Raw genomic sequence first — 24,407 nt, 5'->3', positions numbered from 1 at the left:
AATGTAACCACGTTTTTGACCATCCCTTCCTTTCTAGTATCTTCTCACTTTCCTTCTCCAGGGTTAACCAACACTATCACTTATTCTTTATCTACACACACACACACACACACACACACACAGTTACTGGTGATTTTTAAAAACCTTTATTTCTTATATCTTCTTTCCTTTTACAAAGAATGTACACTATTTCGGTGATTTAGAAAATAACTGCTTTAAATTTCATTGCTTAAAATGGTCCACCCTCCAGAAGGTCCATCCTTCTTCCGCATCCAGAAGCTGTGTAACCTAGCACAAGTTCCTAATTACCGTATCTAGGACACAGTTTCCTCTTCACAAAATAGAGATTAAAGACTCCTTCCTCACTGGGCCATTGTTAGAAATGAGTAAGATAATGCAGTAAAGTGCTAAGTACAGTACCTGAGCTCAATGAAGGGGGCTTGTTATATTTTATTCATGTTTGGAAACTTCTCCAAGGAATGCTTTATGATTATTTTCTGGATTTTTCCTTCATGTTTTAAAGTTGATTGGCGGCTAAGAAATGAAAAATAGAACACTCTAGGATCAAGAGCTTCAGGTATAGGACCCACTATTTGCCTTATACTTTTTAATCAGAAAATAAAGGCAGTAATTTGAAATTTAAGATCAGTTGTCCAGGTTAACTGTTCACAACTCCAGGTCTTCCTTCTATTATTGTTCATATTGTTCACACTGTTGGGCCATTTTACTGTGAGAAAGAAAGAAAGCAAGAAAAACCTTAGTTTATTTATTCTTCTGAAAATAACTCCCCAAATGTGGAAGGTTGAGTTTAAAGGTAATAGTTAAGATAAACATTTGGCTTATAAGTTCTATCTTTTCTCTACCAGAAAAGGGAAATGAAAACAAGAAATAGGAAACAGAAAATACCCTTTATACAGTATGCACATATCATGTGTGCTTTGCTATGTCACACTGTCCCTCAGATCACAATTTAAGCCAGGTTACAAGTATAAGTATTTTACCAAAGTCCTTCCAGAACTTCCTGTCATAAATAGCTTTGGGTTGGACCTAGGACAGACTCATATTTATCACTATTTTGGAGAAGGCAGTACTATAGAAAAGTGCCCCATATAGAACTTTCTGAAACATTTCAAATTCTATAAAACTTTTTGTCTTCCATAGCCCAATGTGCAGGAGAAGTTACTATCCTCCAATTAAAGTTAGGGGGAAAATGAAGCAGAAAAAATGCAATAATTTCATCTACAATCATAGAGTCAGCCAGTGAGTTAAAATGGCAGAGTAGTAGAAGGACCGCAGGTTGATCTCCTCCCTTGAACACATCTTGATAAATATCAAATCATTCTGAACACCAAAGAAATCAGTCTGAGAACTGACAGAACAAACTGCATACTACAGGGAGAGAAGAGGACACACTATGGGGGCACCTGGGTGGCTCAGTGGGTTAAGCCTCTGCCTTCGGCTCAGGTCATGATCTCAGGGTCCTGGGATCAAGACCCGCATCGGGCTCTCTGCTCAGCAGTGAGCCTGCTGCCCCCTTTCTCTGCCTGCCTCTCTGCCTACTTGTGATCTCTCTCTCTCTGTCAAATGAATGAATAAAATCTCAAAAAAATTTAAAAAAAGAGGACACACTGTGGAGGGTAAGAAGTGTGGAGACATAATCTGGGGGAGAAACAGATCACGGGTACTGCAGTGGGGAGAGAGCCCTAGTCACAGAGAGAGGTGAGAAAGAGAGCACACAGGGAACTGCACAAGGAAAACACTTCCCCAAAACCACCGACTGGGAAAATGAGAAAGCTGATTATTTTGAGTTTTTATAACTAGCAGGGCCCAAAGACTGGAGGTTTAGAAGTCCTCGCCATGGACAGCATGGAACCCAGCAGGTACTGTGGTACTCCTGTGGAGGAGGGTAGAGGCCTGAGAGCAAACATGATCTGAGGATCCCCTACGATGCACTGGAAGAGATGGTTCCCCCTTCTTGGAGTGAATCTGGGAGAGGTGACATTGCCCTGCGGGGGACAAAAGAGCTGGCAGGCACCGTTACACTGTCCTGTTCATTAGCATAGGGGCACAGACACCTGCTGAGGGCAGCTAATCTGGACCCTGGCTTTTTGCTGCACTTTAAACTCCAAGCTCCTGAGCATTCATGCAACTGCCCTTCTGGGACAAGCCAGCACCAGTGACAGTGTGGCAAGACCCTCTCCCAGAGGACCAACATAGGTCTGTGTCACACCGGATCCCTAAAGTTTGGAGTTTTAAAAATCAGTTGGCATCCCTAAGATACAGACAGGTGCACTGTGCAGCCACGTGAGCAGATGGACCAGACACAACAGGGTGAAGGCGGGTATGTGAGGGACACCTGGGACACAGGAGGAGAGACTGTAGGCTCTTCTGGGAGGGCTTTCCAGACAGCTGTAGGTACAAATTCCCCTCTCCCAGAGCAAGGAAGAGGACTGGCACAATTTCCCTTTCCCACCCCTACTCATAAACTAACCTTGGTAAGCAGCACAGCACCAACAGTGACAGCCTAAACTGCCTACACCAAGCCCTGTTCCCCTGCACTCTGCAGGTGCTTCTTTACTAGGGCAAGTGTGCTTGCGAGCCAGAGCAGTGGGCTAGTCCCCAGGAAGACTAGGAGAAATTCCCACAGCCACCAAGTCTCCTGACCATTGAGCACTGCAAAGTTCCAGCTCTGGAAGGAATAGGATCTGGCTTCTTTTAACAAGCAGACCAGAGCATGCCTAGTTAAAACTTGCCACACTCTGACAAGGTCCAAACACTGTCCACTGCAGGCAAGGAGAGCCTCTGCAGACAACTGGCCTGAAGGGTAGAACAGCCAAAATACAGCAGCAGACTGAATGCAGCACACACCAGACACTCCCTGAAGCACCAGGCCCTGGACACTATGCGATTTCTTCTCCATAAAGCTATTACTCTCAGGAACAGGAAACATAACAGGCTTTCCGGACACACAGAAGAAGACAGAGACCTAGACAAAATGCCAAGATGGAAGAATTCATCTCAAAAGAAAGAACATGGCCAGTCATGGTCAGTGATCTAATTAAAACAGACATAAGTAATATGCCTGATCCAGAATTTAAAACAATAATCATAAGGATACTAGCTGGCTTTGAGAAAGGCACAGAAGACACCAGGGAGTCCCTTACTGCAGAGATAAAAGACCTAAAAACTAGTTAGGCCAAAATTAAAAAAATAAATAAATAAAAATGCTACAACTGAGATGAGAAACTGACTGGATGTAATGACCACAAGGATGGAAGAAGCAGAGGAATGAATAAGTGATATAGAAGATAAAATTATGGAAAATAATGAAGCTGAAAAGAAGAGGGAAAGATAAATATTGGATCATAAATGTAGACTTAGGGAACTCAATAATTCTATAAAGCATAGTAACATTTGTATCACAGGACTCATAGAAGAAGAGAGAGAAAAGGGGGAAGAAGTTTTATTTGAGCAAATTATAGCCAAAAACTTCCCTAATCTGGGGAAGAAAATGGACTTATAAATCCAGGAGGCACAGAGAAGTCCCATCAAAATCAACAAAAACAGGCCAACACCAAGGCATACCGTAAAACTTGCAAAATATAGAAATAAGGAAAAAAATCCTAAAACCATCAAGAGAAAAGAAATCTCTAACTTACAAAGGTAAACAAATGAAGTTAGCTACAGACCTCTCTACACTTGGCAGGGCATAAAAGAGTGGCATGACATATTCAACGTTCTCAGTGGGAAAAATATGCAGCTAAGAATACTCTATCCAGCAAGGCTGTCATTCAGAAAAGGAGAGAGAGAATTTCTCAGACAAACAAAAATTAAAGGAATCTGTGACCACTAAAGCAGCCCTGCAAGAAATATTAAAGGGCACTCTTTGAGGTAGGGGGGAGGGTGGGGACCAAAAGCAACAGACTAGAAAGAAACAGAGAACATCACCAGAAACAACAACTTTACAGGTAACACAATGGTACTAAATTCCTAACTTTAAATAATCACTCTGAAAGTAAAGGGACTGCTCCAAAAAAAGGCATAGGGTGGAGACGCCTGGGTGGCTCAGTGGGTTAAGCCTCTGCCTTCAGCTCAGGTCATGATCTCAGGGTCCTGGGATTGAGCCCGGCATTGGGCTCTCTGCTCAGCAGGGAGGCTGCTCCCCTCCCCCCCTCCTGCTTCTCTGCCTATTTGTGATTTCTTTCTGTCAAATAAATAAATAAAATCTTAAAAAAAAAAAAAAAGACATAGGGTGGGGCACCTGGGTAGCTCCGTCGTTAAGTATCTGCCTTCGGTTCTAGGATTGAGCCCCACATGGGGCTCCCAGCTCAGCAGGAGGCCTGTTTCTCCCTCTCCCACTCCCTCTGCTTGTGTTCCCTCTCTCACCATCTCTCTCTCTGTGTCAAATAAATTTTAAAAAAATTTTTTTAATATTTTTTATTTATTTATTTGACAGATAGAGGTTACAAGTAGGCAAAGAGGCAGGCAGAGAGAGACGGGGGATGCAGGCTCCCTGCTAAGCAGAGAGGGGCTTGATCCCAGGACCCTGGGATCATGACCTGAGCTAAAGGCAGAGACTTTAACCCCAATATAATCTTAAAATAATCTTAAAATCTTAAAAAGATATAAAAAATTTTAAAATCTTAAAAAAAAAGACACAGGGTTTGGAATGGATAAAAAAACAAGACCAATCTATATGCTGCCTACAAGAGACTCATTTTAGACCTAAAGACACCTGTAGATTGAAAGTGAGGGGATGGAGAACCATTTATCATGCTAATGCACATCAAAAGAAAGCCAGAGTAGCCATTCTTATATAAGACAAACTAGAATTTAAAGCAAAGACTGTAACAAGAGATGAAGAAGGGTACTATATCATAACAAAGGGGTTCAACCAACAAGAAAATCTAACAATTATAAACATTTATGTCCCCAACTTGGGAACGCCCCCAATACATAAAACAATAACAAACATAAAGGAACTCATTAGTAATAATACAATAAAAACAGGGGACTTTAACACCCCACTTACAGCAGTGGACAGATCATCTAAGCAGAAAATCAATAATGAAACAATGGCTTTGAATGACACACTGCACCCGATGGACTTCATTCCATCCTAAAGCAGCAGCATATACATTCTTTTCAAGTGCACATGGGATATTCTCCAGAACAGATCACATACAGGTCACAAATCAGGCCTTAACAAGTACAAAAAGATTGAGATCAGAGGCACCTGGGTGGCTCAGTGGGTTAAGCCTCTGCCTTCAGCTCAGGTCATGATCTCAGGGTCCTGGGATTGAGCCCCGCATCAGGATTTCTGCTCAGCAGGGAGCCTGCTTTCTCCCCCCTCTCTCTGCCTGCCTCTCTGCCTACTTGTGATCTCTCTCTCTGTGTCAAATAAATATAATCTCCCCCCCCACAAAAAAAGATTGAGATCATACCATGATTATTTTCTGACCACAATGCTATAAAACTTGAAGTCAACTGCAAGAAAAAATTTGGAAAGACCAAAAATACATGGAAATACATGCTACATGGAACAACATGCTACTAAAAAATGAGTGGGTCAACCAGGTAATTAAAGAAGTAATTTAAAAATACCTGGAAACAATTGAAAATGAGAATGCAACAGTCCAAAACCTTTGGGATATGGCAGAAGTGGTCATAAGGGTAAAGTACATAGAAATACAGGCCTTTCTCAAGAAGTAGGAAAAGTCTCAAATACACAACATAACCTTATATTCAAAGGAGCTAGAAAAGGAACAGCATATAAAGCTTAAATCCAGAAGAAGGGAAATAATAAAGATTAGAGCAGAAATAAACAATATAGAAACAAACAAAAAAAAACAGCTGTATAGATCAATGAGACGAGGGGCTTGTTCTTTGAAAGAATCAATGAAATTGATATACTCCTAGCCAGACTTATCAAAAGGAAAAGAGAAAGGACCCAAATAAATAAAATCATGAATGAGAAGAGAGATCACAACCAATACCACAGAAATGTAAATGATAATAAGAGAATATTATGAAAAAAACACACTTGGTAATCTGGAAAAAATGGATAAATTCCTAGAAACTTACAAACTACCAAAACTGAAACAGAAAGAAATAGAAAATTTGAACAGACCACTAACAAGCAAAGATATTGAATCATTAATCAAAAAGTTCCCAAGAAAGAAAAGTCTAGGGCCAGATGGCTCTCCGGGGAATTCTACCAAACACTTGAGTTAATACCTATTCTTCTCAAACTGTTCCAAAAAACAGAAATGGAAGGGAAACTTCCAAACTCAGTCTATGAGGCCAGCATTACCTTGATTCCAAAACCAGATGAAGACATAGGGTTTTGGAATGGAACTTAAAAAGAGAATTACCAGCCAATGTCCTTGATGACCATGGATATAAATTTCTCAATACAATACTAGCAAATCAAATCCAACAGTATATTAAAAGAATTATTCACCATAATCAAGTAGGATTTATTCCTGGGCCGCAAGTATGGTTCAATATCCACAAATCAGTCAATGTGATACACCACATTAATAAAATAAATGTTAGGAACATTATGATCCTTTCAATAGATGCAGATAAAGCATCTGACAAAGTACAGCATCTGTTCTCAATAAAAACCCTCAACAAAGAAGGATAGAGGGAACATACTTCGATACCATAAAGGCCATACATGAAGGACCCACAGCTAATATCATCAATGGGGAAAAACTGAGAACTTTTTCTCTATGGTCAGAAATAAGACAGGAATGTTCACTCTCAACACTGTTAGCTTAACATGGTACTAGAAGTCCTAGCCTCAGCAATCAGACATCAAAAAGAAATAAAAGGCATCCAAATCAGCAAGGAAGAAGTCAAATTTTCACTATTCACAGATGACATAATACTCTATGTAGAAAACCCAAAAGACCCCAACAAAAAGTTGCTAGAACTAATACATGAATTCGGTAAAGTTTCAGGACACAAAATCAATGTATAGAAATCTGTTATATTTTTATACATCAATAATGAAGCAGCAGAAAAAGGAATCAAGGAATTAATCCCATTTACTGAACCAAATACCATAAGATACCTAGGAATAAATCAAACCAAAGGGGTGAAAGATATGTACTGTGAAAACTATAGAATGCTTATTAAAAGGCATTGAAGATAACACAAAGAAATGGAAGAACATTCCATGCTCATGGACGGGAAGAACAAATACACTGCTAAAATATTTATACTACTCAAAGCAATCTACACATTTAATGCAATCCCTATCAAAATACCACCAGTAGTTTTCATAGAGCCAGAACAAACAACTTGCATGGAACCACAAAGACTCCGAACAGCCATAGCTATCTTGAGAAAGAAAAAGCAAAGCTGGAGGCATTACAATTCTGGACTTCAAGTTATATTACAAAACTGTAGTCATCAAAGATAGTATGGTACTGGCACAAAAACATAGATCAATGGAACAGAATAGAAAACCCAGAAACAGACCTTCAACTCTATGGTCAACTAATCTTTGACAAAGCAAGAAAGAATATCTAATGGAAAAAAATACAAAGTCTCTTCAACAAATGATTTTGGAAAACTTGACAGCCACATGCAGAAGAATGAAAATGGACCACTTTCTTACACCATATACACAAATAAATTCAACTAGACATGTTCTTAGAGGCAAGGGAAACAAAAGAAAAAATGAACCATTGGGACTTCATCAAGGTAAACATCTTCTGCACAGCAAAAGAAACAATCAACAAAACTAAAAGGCAACCTATGGAATGGGAAAAGATAATACCTGATAAAGGGTTAGTATCCAAAATCTATAAAGAAGTTATCAAACTCAACACCCCCAAAAAACAAATAATCGAGTTAAGAAATGGCAGAAGACAGGAACAGACATTTTCCCAAAGACATTCAGATGGCTAATAGATACATAAAAAGATGCTCAACATCACTCATCATCAGGGAAATACAAATCAAATCCATGAATGTCAGAATGGCTAAAATTAACAACACAGGGAACACAGACATTGATGAGGATATGAAGAAAGGGGAAAACTCTCACACTGTTGAATGCAAACAGGTACAGCCACTCTGAAGAACAGTATGGAGGTTCCTTAAAAAGTTAAAAATAATACACACACACACATATATGATATGCACAATGGAGTATTATTCAGCCATAAAAAGAATGAAATCTTGTCATCTACAATGATGAGGATGGAGGTAGAGTGAACTATGCTAAGCAAAATATTTCAGTCAGAGAAAGACAAATACCATGTAATTTCACTCAGATGTGGAATTTAAGAAACAAAACAGATCAACATAGGTGAAAAAAGAGAGACAGAGGCAAATCATAGAACAGACTCTTAACTATAGAGAACAAACTGAGGGTTGCTGGAGGGGAGGTGGGTAGGGAGATGGACTAAATGGATGATGAGTATTAAGGAGGGCACTTGTTGCGATGAGCACTGGGTATTACATGTAAGTGATGAATCACTAAATTTTACTCCTGAAATTAATATTACACTAGATGTTAACTAACTATAATTCAATTAAAAACTTGAAATAAAACAAAACAAAAAACATAATCATAGAGTTAGCAGTACAAAGAAGATTAAAGAAACACCCAAGGATTCTTGAGTGTCACTTCTTCATTAAGCTGCCAACCCCCATGGCCTCATTTTCATATACAGACAGTTGCACCTTCTCTCCTGTTGCCAAAGCTTACTTTGGTTGTTTTGCTTCATATATACTGTGGCTCTTTCCAAAGACTTAGTTCGTAAGACTAAGTCTTATGGTTTTCTATACTAAGCTTCCCCTCCAAAGGAAGGGTAATTCTGTATAATAAGGCTCAAAGAGTAAATCAAGTTTAAATTAGTAACTTTAAAATGCAATGGATCTAGATTAGAACACATTCATAGGCAATAAAAGGAATGTGTGTAAGTTGTCTATCATAGAATAGATAATTAATACATGCTAGCTGAATTAGCGTAGCCACCATGCCAATTTTCAGTTTTTAATTGACAGAACTGATACTTCCTGCATACCAGGTTATGAAGAAAAAAGGTAGTATAAAGTGAAAAAGCATTTTGTAAATTTTCAAGTGCAGTGGGTATGCTGGTGGAATCCATCTATAATGCTGCCTATTCCAAAGACAGTATTTTTGGGGCCTGGGAACAGTCAACCTGGATCATCAAATAGAAAGCCTATGTGGAAAATGAGTTTAAAGTCAAAATCCCAGTGTATACAAGAAAAATAATGTCATCTTCCAGACTGGTTAAAAGCTTTCTCATAAGTTTATTATAGTTAACAAAATACGTTAGCATAAACTAATATCTTGAGAAAAATCACATTTGGTAATGAAAACTTCCTTTCCTCTATAGAAAGAAGATCTAAAGCCTGCTATTAAAATATTAAAAACAGGGAGGAACTTTTGGAATGACAGAGTAAGGAGCTCAGTGGACCTTCTCCCCACCAAACCACATTCTAATTGGTGAACATTATTTTTAAAAACATTATCAAAATTATCATCAATCATCATTAAATATATATGTATATATATATATAGTCTCTAGAAATTGTCCTAAGGGCATCAGCAAATGGACAAACATTTAATCAAGAAAATCTACTAAATCTCAGAACAGGCAAGAGTCTGTGGCATTTGACTAAGATATAGTCCATTACCCCCATTCCACCAAAGTTATGTTACAGAAGATCTATCTCAATCATGTGTAGACAGGGGCTCCCTTTCCCTCCACCTCCTAGTCCTGGGCTAGTTTCATCCTTGAAGGGGAAGGTTGCTAGTGTTTCTCATCTTGTTCAGCCTAAAGGTATAGGTCTATTCTGAGCAGGCAACAGAGGAGACTGACCTCTTGGCTCCTCCACCCGGTCCCAGTTTATTTGGTGGAAATTCTACTCCAGGCCCAGTAGGTTAAGAATTCTGAGTCCTGATTGCTATCAACCTAGTTTGCTCGTAAGATAGAAGTTCCATACCAACAGGAGGAATTCAAGAAGACCAGGGATGCCAATAACCCTTCTATCCAAAATCCAGGTATCACTTTGGGAAAAGTCAACTCCCACCCCCAAACTCAGGTGTAGCAGTACAAGAATTCTACTGAAGGAAAAGTCTTACCATAAGGACATCTCTGTCTGAAGGCACTGACTGTACCATAAGCCACATCTCTGTCTGAAGGGACTGACTTTATTTGGAACAGAAAGTAGAGAACCTCATACCTAAGAACACTATTGGGAAAAAAAAAATAGAAATCTCAAGGAAAAACAACTAAGAAGCCCAAAGCCCTAATACAAGCCAAATGGTAGAGAATACAGAAATTTAATACAGAGAACCAGGAATAACCAAGAAAAGCCCTCCTGGAATTACAATGAACCATGAAAGTCAGGAAGGCTGTGTACAAGCACCAGGTTGTATCCACAAAGGAACAATCAGAGCAGGTCATGGGACAGACTTGGCAACATTTCCTAAACTGCACATGGATGGATCATCACACAATGGTAGCCTCACTGGCAAAAAGGGTTTAAACAACCTCTGAACTCATTGGGTAACTGTCCTTTCATTAAAAAAAAATAAATAAAAATCAGTTGCCTATGTTTGTGGGTCTATTCCTGGTCTCTGTTCTGTTCTGATAATCATTTTCTCTATCTTGCTGCCAATCCTACACTGTTTTGATGACTGTAGTTTCACAATGAATCTTTAAATCAGGTAGTGTTAGTGCTCCAAATTTGTTCTTTTTCAAAACTGCTTGGCTATTTGGTCCTTTCAATTTTATTTGGGATGGCATGGTGATCTAGATCATTGCCATCTCAACAATATTGAGTATTCCAACCCATGAATGAGGTATATCTCCTTACTTATTTAGGTCTTAACATTTTTCAGTAATGTTTTATAGTTTTCAATGTATAGATCTTGCACGTCATTTATGTAAGATTCATGCCCAAGTAGTCCATATTTTTGATATTACTGTAAATAGAACTGCATTTAAATTTCAATCTCTGATTGAATGTTGCTTGTATTTAGAGATACATTTTTTTTTGTATACATATCCTGTATTTGGCAACCTTACTAAACTCTCTTGTATGTTCTAGATTTTTGGACACTCCAGATTTTCTAAGTAGGCATTTTATATATAGATAAATATAGACTCACTTCTAGCATATAGATGCCTGTTATTTCTTTTCCATGCCTTCTTTTTCTTGCCTTATTGCACTGATTATCATCTCAAGTACAATGTCAAATAAAGAATGGGCATCATTTGTTCCTGATCTTAGTGAGAAAGTATTCACTCTTTCTTCTCAAGTTTGATATTAGATATAGGTATTTTGTAGATGCCCCTTCTGTCAGGGGTCCACATAACCTCGGGCTCATAGGAGAAAGACTCACAGGACTCAGAAATTGTTCTACTCACGGTTACAGTTTATTATAGTAAAAATATACACAATGAAATAAGCAAAGGGGAAAAAGCGCATAGAGTGGCATCCAGAGGAAACCATGTATAAGCTTCCAAGCATTCCCTCCCAGTGGAGTCACACAGGAAACAATACTCCTAGAAACCATATGTGACCACTTCAAAATGTTGCCAAGCAGGGATGCTCACCTGAGCCTAGGTGTCCAGGGTTTTCACTAGGAGTTAGTCATATAAGTATATGACAGTCACCCTACATGACTGACCTCAGCTGCTGACATTCCAGACCTCCAGAGAGAAAGCAGGTGTTAACCATAAATCACACTGCCAGTGTAAATTATCTGGGGAAACTGGTATAGCATAGCTCAAGATCTCAGGCATGCAGATACATTCATCAGACAAACTATTCTAAGAGCTTGGTTCTCTGGAGCTAGGGAAAGGACAGTTATTGAAAAAGGCCTTTTTTGAGAAGGTACATGATTTGAGTACCCTAGGTCTACTGAGTTTGCTATTTTCTGCATACCCCTTATCAGGCTGAGCAAGTTTCCTTCTATTCGTAGGTTGCTGAGAGTTTTTATCAGGGATACTGAATTATGTCAAATGCTTTCCTGCATACATTGAAATGATCATAGGATTTTTCATTTTAGTTTGTTTATATGGTGAATTACATTGATTGCTCTTCAAATATTAAACCAACCTTGCATTTTCAGGATAAACATCATCTGGTAATTATGAATTAACCTTCTTATATGTTAGACTCAATTTGCTAAAATTTTGCTTAAAATGTATGTATCTATGTGCCTGGGTGGTTCAGTGGGTTAAGCTTCTGCCTTCAGCTCAGGTCATGATCTCAGGGTCCTGGGACCGAGCCCTGCATTGGGCTCTCTGCTCAGTGGGGAGCATGCTTCCCCCTCTCTCCCTGCCTGCCTCTCTGCCTACTTGTAATCTCTGTCAAATAAATGAATAAAATCTTAAAAAAAAAAGTGTATATCTATATTCATTAGGAAAGAAATATTGGTCTATTGTTTCTTGTAATGTCTTTTGACTGGTTTTGGTATCAGGGTAATGATGGCTTCATAATATGATCTGTGAAGTAAAAACTTCTCTTCAATTTTCTGAAAGCTTGTGCAGAACTAGTATTGTTTCTTCCTTAAATATTTGATAGAATTTACAGGGAAATCATCTACACCTGGAGTTTTGTGGGTAATAACCCTTTTCCATATATGAAAACTCTTCAATAGAGTTGGGATTATTCATGTTATTTCTTCTTGAGGGAATTTTGGTAGTCTGTGTCTTAGAATATACCCATTTCATCTAAGTGGTGGTACTGACTGACATTAAATTGTTTATAACATTCTCTTATCACCCTTTAATATCTGTAGTGATATTACTTCTCTCATTGTCAATATTGATTATTTGTATTCTTTTTCTCCTGATTTGTCTGGTTAGAGGTTTATCAATCCTATGGATGTTTAAAAAAAAAAAAACAGGAAAGAAAGGAAAAGAAAAACAGCTTCTGCTTTCATCAGTTTCTCGGTTTTCATTTCAGTGATTTTAAATTTTATTTCCTTGCCCCTGCTTGAATTTAATTTGCTCCTTTTTTTCTAGTTTCTTAAGGAGAAAGCTATAATCACTAATTTGTGACATTTCATTTCCAATATAGGGATCAAAGTAGCCCTAAATTTCCCTCTAAGTACTGTTATAGCAGCATATCACAAATTTGATACATTGTCTTCACATTTTCTATCTCTTCGACTAATGGGTTGAAGTGGTACTTGCTTACCAAATGCTTGCAGTTTTTACAGGTCTGTCTTTTACTGAATTCTAATTTAATTCCACTTTGATCAGATAACATACTGTACGTGACTTGAATTCTTTTAAATGTACTAAGACTTGTTTTACAGTCTAGAATATGGTCTATCATGTAAAATGTTCCCCATGTAGTTGGGGGAAAAATGTGTATTCACCTATTGTTAAGTGTAATGTTCTATAAATGTGAATTAGGTCAAGTTGGTTGATAGTATTGTTTGAGTCCTCTGTATCCTTGCTCATGTGTACCTACTTATTCTAGCAATTATTTAGAGAGGAGTATTAAAATCTCCAACCATAATGGGATTTGTCTATTTCCCCTTACAGTTCCATTAGTTTTGCTTCTTGTATTTTGAAGCTCTATTATAATCATGTATATAAATGTTTATGATTAACCAAACTCTTTATCATAGGAAATGACATTCTTTATCCCTGATAATATTATTCCTGAAATCTAATATACTACTCAAGCTTTCTCTTCTGGCGTCAGTGCCATAGATCCCCTTCCATTTAGTTTTATCCTATTTGTGTCTTTATATTCAAAGTGTGTTTCTTATAGACAACTTAGAATCAGGTCTTACTTTTTACTCTAAGCTGGCAATCTGTGTTCCAACTGACATGTCTACAGCATTTACTTTTGTATGATTATTAATATGGTTAGGTTTAAATTTATCATCTCTTATTTGCTTTTGTTCCATCTGTTCTTTGCTACCCTTTTCAATCTTCTTTTAGATCAAATACTTTTAGGACTTCATTTTATCTCTGTTAGTGGATTAACTATAACCCTCTGTCTATATACACAATTTTCCTTGCCTTGCTTCCCATTCACTCTAAAACCCACCCTAATTTACTTTTTCTAGCTTCTGACCCAATATCTCCCAACATCATCACAAACAAGCAAACAAACAAGAAACAGCACTTGCTAGGACTTCCAATGAGCTTCCATGTTGCTAAATCCTATGCTCTTTTATCAGTCCTCATCTTACTTGACTGCTCAGTAACATTCCACAGTTTACCCTTTGTCCTATATTACTCTTTTCTTGATTTCCATGAAATGATACTCTCTAGACTGTCTTGGATTTTTGGCCACAAGTTCTCGATTTCCTTTGTACCTTAATGTCTATGCAGCCTGTAACTTTTCAGTTCTGTGGGCTCATTCCTGGCCCCTTTTCTTGTCTTTTTCAGATTCTTTGAAACATGGTCCTCAAGAATTATGATGTAGAGTTCACAGACATTTTCAAGGGGAAATTAATGTTCAGATCTATCTTGTAAAGTTGAAATGTAAGAGAAATAATGATTTTTATGAAAACTTTAATTTCTTTAAAGTTACCAGCTCACTATGTCATTATGTTCAGTCTGTGCTGATCAGTTCATATCAGCTAGTGTTCAGCAAATATGGTGGTATAAAACCAAGAAAACTTTCACATCATTTTCAAACAAAGCCTCAAATCAATTCACTTTGTTGATTATTAACTAAAGAGGCACTCCTCAGCTAAAACAGGTAAAGATCTTGATATCTCTGAGAAACTGTCAGTCCAAATTTAATGCCCAACTTAATTGTGGGGGAAAAAAAAACAAGCTACTGACAACATTTCTTTATTAAATGACTCAACTGGAAGTCATATATTATCAATGGCATGTTATGAGAAAATTGCCACATGAGTGTTTCAGCATTTACTTTGTTTTAAAAGTTAACAAACTACTTGTGGAGAAACATAAATCAGTTTTTATAGCATATATACTCTGTAAGGAGGCAGAAGTACTCAACAAATTTTTGTTCTGCGTATAAGTGAAAACTCACACCACAAGTGAAGCCAGTTTTCATTTAGATGATGATGCTTCTGTGAGCTGTGACATGGGCTGGAAAAGGGGCAACCCACTCAAAACTGACAGACCACAAGCTACACAAACAGCAAGAGAAGGTGTTGCTGCATCACCAAAAGGCGTTTTAAACACCTGGAACAATTACAAGTAAACAGTATGTCTCCTGATTGTAACTGAGTGCTGAAGGAAATAATGAAAATTAAGTATCAGCAAATCTCAACAACTCAGTATGTGCTCTCAAATGTGTGGAAAGAAATGGCAGTGTTTGCAAAATCACCCGTCGTCTACTTGAGTGTCAAGGAAAGAAAGTGCTGACAAGTTTCCAAAAGGACAGATCGAATAAAAATATTTCTTTATAATGCTGATAACACTAATAGCCATTCTTGATTTCCAGAGGCCTGCTTAAGTATATAGCTAAAATATACTCAGGATCTGAAATAACCTAAATCTACTATTTCAAGGCCAAAACTCCCAATTTTTAATGAGGAGGAGAACGAAATAACCAGATTTTCCAGTCACGAAACTATGCTACAAATGGTTCGATTGCTAGGGTGTGATTCCTTCCCAGAATCTGATGGCTTTCTTCACTCATCAGAGAGTGAGACTTATTTTATTACTGTCGATATATAAAGAACCCATCCAAATGTTACAACAAAACATGAACAGATACTTTCCAGAGACTGAAGTAATCAAAGAATGACTAAGAATACATTTGCTCCTATCTTCCAAATGTTCAGGCTGGTTGAAACATTTGCTCCTACAGTTACTTAATCTTTTAAGTGTGTCAATTTGGCAACTGATTGAACACTAGGAATAGTCTTCAGGGAGAAATCTTCTCATACATTCTCAATATGTGTTTGATCTTGGCATTCTAAAACATCTGACAGAGCCAGCAAACACCAGTTGCAAATCTTGACAATCTATAATTAAAACATGGAATTTCCTAATTTAGTAGAAATACAGGGGAAAAAAAAAATCAGGGATGCCTGAGTGGTTCAGTGGGTTAAGCATCTGCCTTCAGCTCAGGTCATGATGCCAGGGTCTTGGGACTGAGCCCCACATCAGGCTCCTTGCTTAGGGGGGAGCTTGCTCCTCCCTCTTCTTCTGCCTGCCACTCCCCCTGCTTATGCATGTGCGCGCTTGTTCTCGCTCTCTGTGTTAAATAAATAAATATGTAACCTCTAAAAAAAAAAATTAGTGTCTGGATCCAACTACAGCTCAAGCTATCTGTAAACAAGTTAAATACATACTTTGTATGAGGCTGCAAAAATATCTTTTTCAATAATGAAAACATTAATTTTTTAAATACTACTTTCTTGTTTTAAGATTGGTGATCTGCATGGGTGCTGAAAAGTTTGAGAAACACCATCCTAGGGGTCTCATTTACTTCATGATTTTAAAAGCCATCCACACAGACTAAGGCCAAAACTGCCACTTCTAGCCCAGTCTCCAGACCCACATACCCAATTGCTTCACTGACTTTATTGCTTGAATGCTTCATAGGCACATTAAACCTATAGCAGGCCCAAAGCCAAATCTTGATCTCGGCTATATCTGCCCCTTTCCCAATCTCCCCATCTCAGTGAAAATATTTCATTCCTCCCAGTAGCCCATGCCAGAAACCTAGCACCCTTCATCCAAAGTGCTGCCTGAACTCATCCACCTCGGAGTCTCTCTCCCTGCCAACACTGATTTAGTCCAGAAAACCTTCATCTTCACCAGGGACCACACTGCAGCTCCCTAAGTGGTCCTACAACAGCCTTTCCGATGGCCCTCTGTTTTAGTTTTCCATCGCTGCTGGAACAAATTACCACAACCTTAGAGGCTTAAAACACCACAAATGTATTATTTTACCCCTCTGTTGGAGTCTGACATGGAACTCACTAGGCTAAAACCACCATGGCCTTGATTCCCTTCTGGATGCTGTAAGGGGGGGTGTTTTGTTGGCCTTTCCAGGTTTTAAAAGCTACCCATATTTCTTGCCTTGTGGCCCTCTCACTTAATCTCCAAAGCCAGCACTGCTGACTATTCTTCCATAACAACATCTTTCTCTGACTCACTTCTTTTGCCCCCTTCTTCTGCTTTTAAAAATACTTGTGATTACACTGGACCCACCCAGAAAATCCAAAGTAATCAATCTCTCAATCACAACATCAGCTGATTAGTGATCTTAATCCTCCTTTGCTATGTAACCTAACATAGTCACAGTTTCTGGGGCTTACAATGTGGGTATCTTTGGAAGGCCATTATTCCGCACTTCCTAATACATAACTTAGTTTCTGCGCAGCAGCCAGAATGGTCTTTTTTAAAAAAACACAGATATGTTCCTTTCCCTTCCTATATAAAATCTTCCAATGGCTTCCCACACTTCTGAGGATGAAGTTCAAAATCCTAAACATGTGTGACAGAGCCATGCTCAGCTAGTTCCTGCCTACCTCCTGGCCTCCTCTCCTGGTTCCCTGGCTTCCAGCCACACATCCCTCCTCTCTGCCTCAAACACCAAGCTCCTTTCTGCCTCAGGGTCTCTGCTCATGCTGTTTCTGCTGTCTAAATAGCCCTCCTCGACTCCTGTCCAACCTTTATCTGGCTAACTCTTGCTCAATTCTTCAGATCGCTGTAAAAGTGGCTTGAATTCAGAGAGCGGACACACCTGATATCCCTAATATTAACTCCCCCTATTATACGTTGTCATTGTTCTCTTTCTTTCAGAGGTTTTGCTGCAAGTGCAGTAAAATATTATTTGTGTAATTACTGGTTTAATGTCTGTCTCCCTGCACTAGACTGCAGCCCCTAAGGGCTGGGAGCTGGTCTGTTTCATTCACCACTGTAAACGCTGAGGCTTAGAACTGACCAGGTTATGGTAAGTGCTCAATAAATAGACTGGTGCTATCAGGATCTCAAAAGCAGATCCAACTCTTAGAAGGTGAGTTGTATAAGCCACAGACCTCAATACTCTGCATATTTTAGACTAGGTGGGTCATACTCAGCATTTCACTCACTCCATCCTTCAAACCTGTTATGAAAGTCTGCCTCCGGCCAGTATCACAAACTCTGAAACTCCAAAAACCATTAAACTCATTGCCTTGGCCTTGGGCTGCATCTACCCTGCCCATCCTGGGGAGGCCACATCATTTCCCTAATGCTACCTGTACACTGCACCACTAGAAAAAAAAAAGTCCTAAAAACATGGGAGCTGGTGTCACAAAAAAGTCGTGGTTTCTGCCGCTCAAGCATCCTTCTTTTCCTCTGACTCCCTGTGTCTTCCCCCACAGGCCCTTCTCTACCACTTAAGTCCTCATATCCTAAGTCAGACTGGAGAGAGTATGTGCTCTGGAGCCCGAAAGTTCTAGATTTAAAACCCGGTTCTCTCCTTATTCGGAAAGGTCACCGAACTTTTACTTAGCATCCTCCTTGAAAAAGGGAGGATAATAATTTGTTAATTCCTACCTTACACAGGTATCAGATAACCTCAGTGTGGGCATGCTCTGCTGAGCGCTGCCTCAGCCACCAAACAGTGGCACAGCACACTACTCACAAGCTGAACTCAATCCACTACTGGGACAATTAGAAAGAACGCCAAGACACAGGTATCAGGATGTGAACCTATGACTATACGTGGATCTAAGAACACAGCCTCATAGACACTGTGCCTGCTGTAGAACTTTCATTTCCAGGAACAAATTCTACCTCCACTCTCCCCCCAAGCCTGCGGGATGCTGCCTGACTCAGAAGAGATATTACACGGATCTCAGTTTCCACCACCCAAAAGCCCTCCATCCTCATTCTCTGAAAATGCCCATACTGACATTTGAGATTCATCAGATATGCCCTTTTTCCATTTCACTCCTTCATCCAAACTGTACTTGCCATTCTCTTTCACCTTTGGGGTCTGTGGTCATTTTGCTCCTTTGCCCTTCCCTAAGGACCACTTCTATAACTCCGACACCTAGCTCAAATGTAACTTAGGTTAGAAAACCTTCCTAGTCCCCCAAGATCCTCTGGTATCGCTTCCACTCCCCCAACTATGCTGCAAGGCCCCTGAGGGGCAGGCTCTGACTTGATCCATATTTGTAATGCCCCTCCCTAGTGTCTAGAATGTTTTATATGTGATAGATACTTAGTAAATACTTGTTGAGTTGGAAAAATGAATCAGTGACTGGTTTCTCTGGTAGTGCAGTTTTGACATGCCAACTGTGAACTGTCAGAGAGACAACAAGTAGAGGTGTCCATCAGTGGGCTCAGGAATAGGGTCAGGACTGGAAAGATACATATGGCAGGCATATTCACTACAGTAATACCTGAAGCCTTGGAGCTCACCAAAAAAAAAAAAAAAAAAAAAAAAAAAAAAAAGTCTGAGAAAAAACAAAGGTTAACAGTAGAATATTTCAGGGATAGAAATTAGTGCAATTAAGATTATGATTCAAAGATAAATCATAAAAAGAAGAAATCCAAAGCAGTACAGTCCCGGGGAGGGGGCGTGGGGAAGGTCCTGAGGAACACTTCGAGTGCATTCATGTTGCAGAAAGAAGAGGCTGGAGGCATGAAAGTCACTACCGATGTGTTGATTCAAAAGTTCTCGTTGACCTCCTACCAAGTAAAGGTGTTAGGGGCAGAGGTGAGGCTGGAGCATAGAGGTATGAATAAGAATGACAAAAAGTGTAAGACTATTCTTTCAAGAAGCTTGACAGAAAAAGGAGAGGTAAGAATCATAGTGCCAAGTGAGTCTGGAAGCAGCTGTGAATATAAAAATCACAAAGACAAAGATGGCTCAGCAGGCAAAGCACTGCAGCAATACACACACATTATCACCGCTGTCACCCAGCAACAGCAGGCAGTAAAACGGGACACAGGCACTCATGTAATTATGCTGCATACTCACCTGCGTGATCTGGAGAAAATCGTTCTCCCCTCCCTCAGCTAACTCCTCAGATTCTTTTAATAATATGAGTTCGCATGTGGCAAGGAAGTATGGAAGAGTTCATCACGGGAAGTAAGGTCTGAATACTGTAATACATGGGCTTGTAATCTTACAGATGTTCGTCATTCTTTCAGTTTCCTTCATCAGTGCGGAAAAAAGGAAACTGAAACTCCCTCACACGTAATAGTTATTATTTACTCTAATCGCAGCAAAGAAGAATAAGATGATGACACAAGAGGGCAGAGAGAGGCAGGATAAAGGCACGGTACATACAGTCAAAGCAGTTATCACTGCTTTGATGACTTTCACACCCCTTTGATTCCTTTCTCCCAGACTTTGCCACTTTTCTAAGCTGGGGGACATTAGTCAAGGGCTACCTCCCCCAGATGGATGGCAAACTGCCAAGAGCTCATATCAGGACTGAGTGTGCCTGCTGCTTCTGTCAATCAGATCTGCCGTGGCAGGGACATTATGCTTTATTTACCTCAAGCTGCCTGGTCAGTGAAAAGCTTGAGTAGATATTACTGACCTCATGACTGTGTGGAAAGATAAAATAAAATTTTGTACTGAGACAAAGTTTATAACTCCTTGGTTATCCTGTTTTAGGTTTTTTCCCCCAAGGAAATGTTGCAAGCTCAGTGCTCATTTTCCACACTCAAACCATGTCATGGAGAGGTAATTCTGAGAATTACCATGGGCAGCATCAGTGTAACATTTTCTCAAAGTCACTTGTGAGAAGAATACAGTATCATACAGAAGGTATATTTGCAAGAGGAGGTCTATCTGCAGCTCATGGGTAGTACATTAAGGCCATAGACGCTATCAAAATAAACAGGGAGAAATAGGCAGAAGTCTTCAATTAACTCAGTTCACAGTGGTCTTGCTTCACAAAGTAGAATTTATTAGTATCTCATTCAATGGTAAGAAATGGCAAATAGTAATTTCAATTGATGGGTAATGCAAAAGTCATCTGCATTTATCTTTAGGATACGTTGTAGTTTTGTTTTGTTTTTCATTCCCAGTATGTTTGGCTTACATTAAAATTAATTCTCATTCCATGAGCACAGCTGGACAAACTGTCCAGATGTCACTTCTATTAATATAAACTAACAGATTACTAGAGAGAAACACACACAGAATGTTGACTGTATTTTTAAAAACTAAACTGCCCTTTTTGACAGAATTAATATGCTCATAGGAAGGAAACCAGTATCAGTAAGAAAACGCAGTCACATTAAGACATAGCAGGGTGGGGGTGCCTGGGTGGCTCAGTGGGTTAAAGCCTCCACCTTCCGCTCAGGTCATGATCCCAGGGTCCTGGGATCAAGCCCAGCGGGGAGCCTGCTTCCCCCTCTCTCTTTGCCTGCCTCCCTGCCTACTTGTGATCTTTATCTGTCAAATAAATAAATAAAATCTTTAAAAAAAGAAAAAAGACATAGTAGGGTGGCACAATAGGGTCGAAAGAAGAATGTGGGATTATATGTGGAAGGTTCGTCTATTAACAAAGGTCAGTGTGCTCTAGTGAAATCCAGCAAAATCATTAGGGTGATGTCAGAAGAAACAGCATTCCTCACAAAGAAATGACATAATGCTATATAACAAACCAAATTTATAAGACATTGACTAATGTCTTTATAATCCTACTAATATACAAATAATCCAACAGCGACTGCTAATGTCTCTGTGATGGAGGAGGGATAATGAACAGCAGGAGGAAAGGACTCCCTCTAGCACGAATCCAGTCACTTTTGCTAACTCTAAGAATATTTACTGAGTGCCTACAAAGTGCCAAAATAAGGTACCAAAATAAACAAAATGGACAAAAATCCCTGCCCACAGGAAGCTTACAATATAGTGAAGAATCTGAAACATGCGACTTCGAGCAAGACATACTTAGGCGACTAAAAAATTTGTCCTGGAGAAACCAAGACGCAAGGGAGTGTTCATAAAAATTGAAGACACACGGGCCAGGTGCGCGCGCGCTCGCACGCACACGGACATGTACAATGACAGAAACTGAAGCCTGTTGGTGACAGACAGCCAAAGTAAATACCAAAGCAGAGAGCCCATTCCCATTAATCCCACACTATTTCTGCTAAAAAAAAAAAAAAAAAAAAAAGACCAGCGACCAGCGATGACTTTCCTGTGAGGCGGCCTGATACTACTGCAGGGTTCCATGGATGAACCCAAAAGAAAAAAGATCTTAGAGGAGGACCAGTTACAGGAAGGACCAGGATGCGACCACAATGTGCAAGCAACGAGCGCGGACCCAGAGACCAGTTCCCGCTGGGTAAAAACTTAAAAACGTAACAGAATGAACTGATCAACACTCCAACTCATCTGGAAAAAGAGTCCAGAAATGGGAAAAAAAAAAAAGCAAAAACAACAACAACAAAAAACAAGTATTGGTTCGAGCCAAAGCGTACTGCGAGTATGAAAACCGGGTGGCAAGTGCATCCGGGCAGTGATCTCGGCACACGGCAGCTCCCCACTCTCAGCCCGACCGTCTGGCTGAACCGGGACGCCGCCGCCTCCCCAGTCCGCTCCCAAGGTGTACCCGGCCATGTTACTAGGCGATCCCAACCCTAACAAGAGATGAATGGAATGCTCTGGGCAAACGGATTCCACGCCGGCGAGAGCTGCACCCCGAAGGAACGCAGAAAAAACAAAGCGGACGAAAATACAGGCGGACGCCAGGCCGACCCGGGGGTCACACGAGGAGGAGGGAGACAAGACTTGCAGCTGAAAAGTTCCAGGTCCTCCGTGCCGTCCACTGGGGGGAAAAAAAAATCCAAGAACTTCACCCTCTACAGGCTTAGAACCTACACTCGGTCCCCCCCCAAGTTTGAAACGGCCGCCCCCCGCGAAGGGAAAAGGAGCAGGGATGGCTCCTCTTAGGCCCCCTCGAGACACGGCGGGCGAACCCCCGCGAACCCCCTCGCTTTAGGTGGATGGGACTGGGCAGGTACACCTGGGGCACCGGCAGAGGAACCGGTCCCCAGCCCCGGAACTCCGATGAGGAAGCAAAACACAGAGTCTTAAAAAGACGGTGGACGCAGGCGGGGGGCGGAGGCGGAGAAACCACAGCACGTCAAGTCAGTAACTGTAACAGAGAGCGAGAAGGCGTTGGACAACCCACCGAGCCATCTCCGCCGCTCAAAAGCCAGAGACGACAGAAGCCGCAAGGGCCAGGATCTTCGGGGCCCCGGAACTCAACACCCAGCCCGAAGCGGGTGAGGGGGAGCAGTTCCCGGGAACCCCCTCCCGCCCCTCTCTCCTCAACCCCGCCCATTGGGTCCGCCCCGTCCCGCCCGGCTACTCACCGGATTCGCTTCCCACATAACGGTGGCGAAATCGAGCGGAGAGAGCCTGGGGGAAGGGGCTAGCCGCGGGGTCGGGGTGTTGGGTTTTTTTCCGAGGGTCCCCGGGAGCGAAGGGATGGAGAGGCAACCTTTATGTAGGCCTTCCTTCTACCCCGCCCTGTCACAAGCCAGCGTCTTCGGACCACCGACCCTCCCGACTTCCGCCCGAAGCTAGCCAACCAGCGCTGGCCCCGCCCCGCCCCCGGAAGCTCGTCCCGCCCCAGCCGCTCCCTTCCGGGCTGGGGGCGGGGGCGGGTCCTAATGGGCGGGGCTTGTGGGTAACTTGATGGTAAGGGAGTTTAAAGGGCTTCTCCTCCGCTCCACCCCTCCAGTGCTCTGTCCCCACCGCAACGTCCCCGGCAACTGATCCTCAAGCCGCGGCTGGTTGAGTTTCGTCTGGTGTTTATTGATCACTGTATAGTTGAGTGTAGCGGCCAAGAGTCGGGCCTGGGAATTAATTCCAGGGGGGCCAATGGCTTTTGGGACAAACTTGACTATTTTTCAATTTCCTCATCTTCAGAAAGGAGGGAATAATGGCATCCACCTAAGGGTGTGGTGAGATCATTTAAAATACCAGCCACAGGGGCGCCTAGGTGGCTCAGTGGGTTAAAATACCAGCCACAGTATTTGGCATGCAGTAAGGGCGCAATAAGCGACAGTTCTTTCCCAGACACCGTAGTAGGCTCTGGAACGCTAGACCCATACGCAGTCCAGGCCCTCACGGAGCTTAGAGTCTAGGGGGAAAACAAAAAACTAAAACTCGGTAATTTGATAAAGACGTGCAGTATGGTTTGTAGGTACAAAGGTAAGTACCGGGTTCAATGAGAGCATGCTTACCTAGGCTAGGGTGTCTGCTTTCCCGCCGCCCCCCTACAGAGTCTAAGCAAGACCTCAAGGGCGCACTGTTGAACTTACCTGGATAAAGAGCTCTAAGAAATGGGGAGACTCTTCTAGGAGGAAAAAAAAGAAAAAAAAATCTACCCAGGGAAAAGGAAAAAGAAACACTTTGTCATATATCCTACTGGGCTTTTCCATAGCTCCACACATTTAAAAAAAAAAAAAAAAGTTAAAGAA

General features: G+C 40.8%; 1 protein-coding gene across 9 annotated transcripts in view; it reads right to left on the bottom strand.

Annotated features, from left to right (window-relative positions):
* The window catches only part of PARP11 (poly(ADP-ribose) polymerase family member 11), a 43,377-nt gene extending 19,858 nt beyond the window's left edge, over window positions 1–23,519 (bottom strand). For 2 of the 9 annotated variants that reach the window (XM_032349094.1, XM_032349085.1), the window contains exon 1: window positions 23,111–23,269. In XM_032349094.1, the coding sequence (XP_032204985.1) occupies window positions 23,111–23,263 (153 nt within the window). In that variant the 5' untranslated portion in view covers window positions 23,264–23,269. Of the gene's footprint in view, window positions 1–420; window positions 728–19,932; window positions 20,578–23,110; window positions 23,270–23,294 lie in introns of those variants that run through there. The other 7 variants (XM_032349087.1, XM_032349090.1, XM_032349092.1 and 4 more) reach the window with 7 other exon arrangements.
* Between the last annotated feature and the right edge of the window lie 888 nt (window positions 23,520–24,407).

Source organism: Mustela erminea, chromosome 6 (assembly GCF_009829155.1).
Source record: "Mustela erminea isolate mMusErm1 chromosome 6, mMusErm1.Pri, whole genome shotgun sequence".
NCBI lineage: Eukaryota > Metazoa > Chordata > Mammalia > Carnivora > Mustelidae > Mustela > Mustela erminea.
The sequence above is the reverse complement of the archived record's forward strand: the minus strand, read 5'-3'. Positions and strand labels throughout refer to the sequence as shown.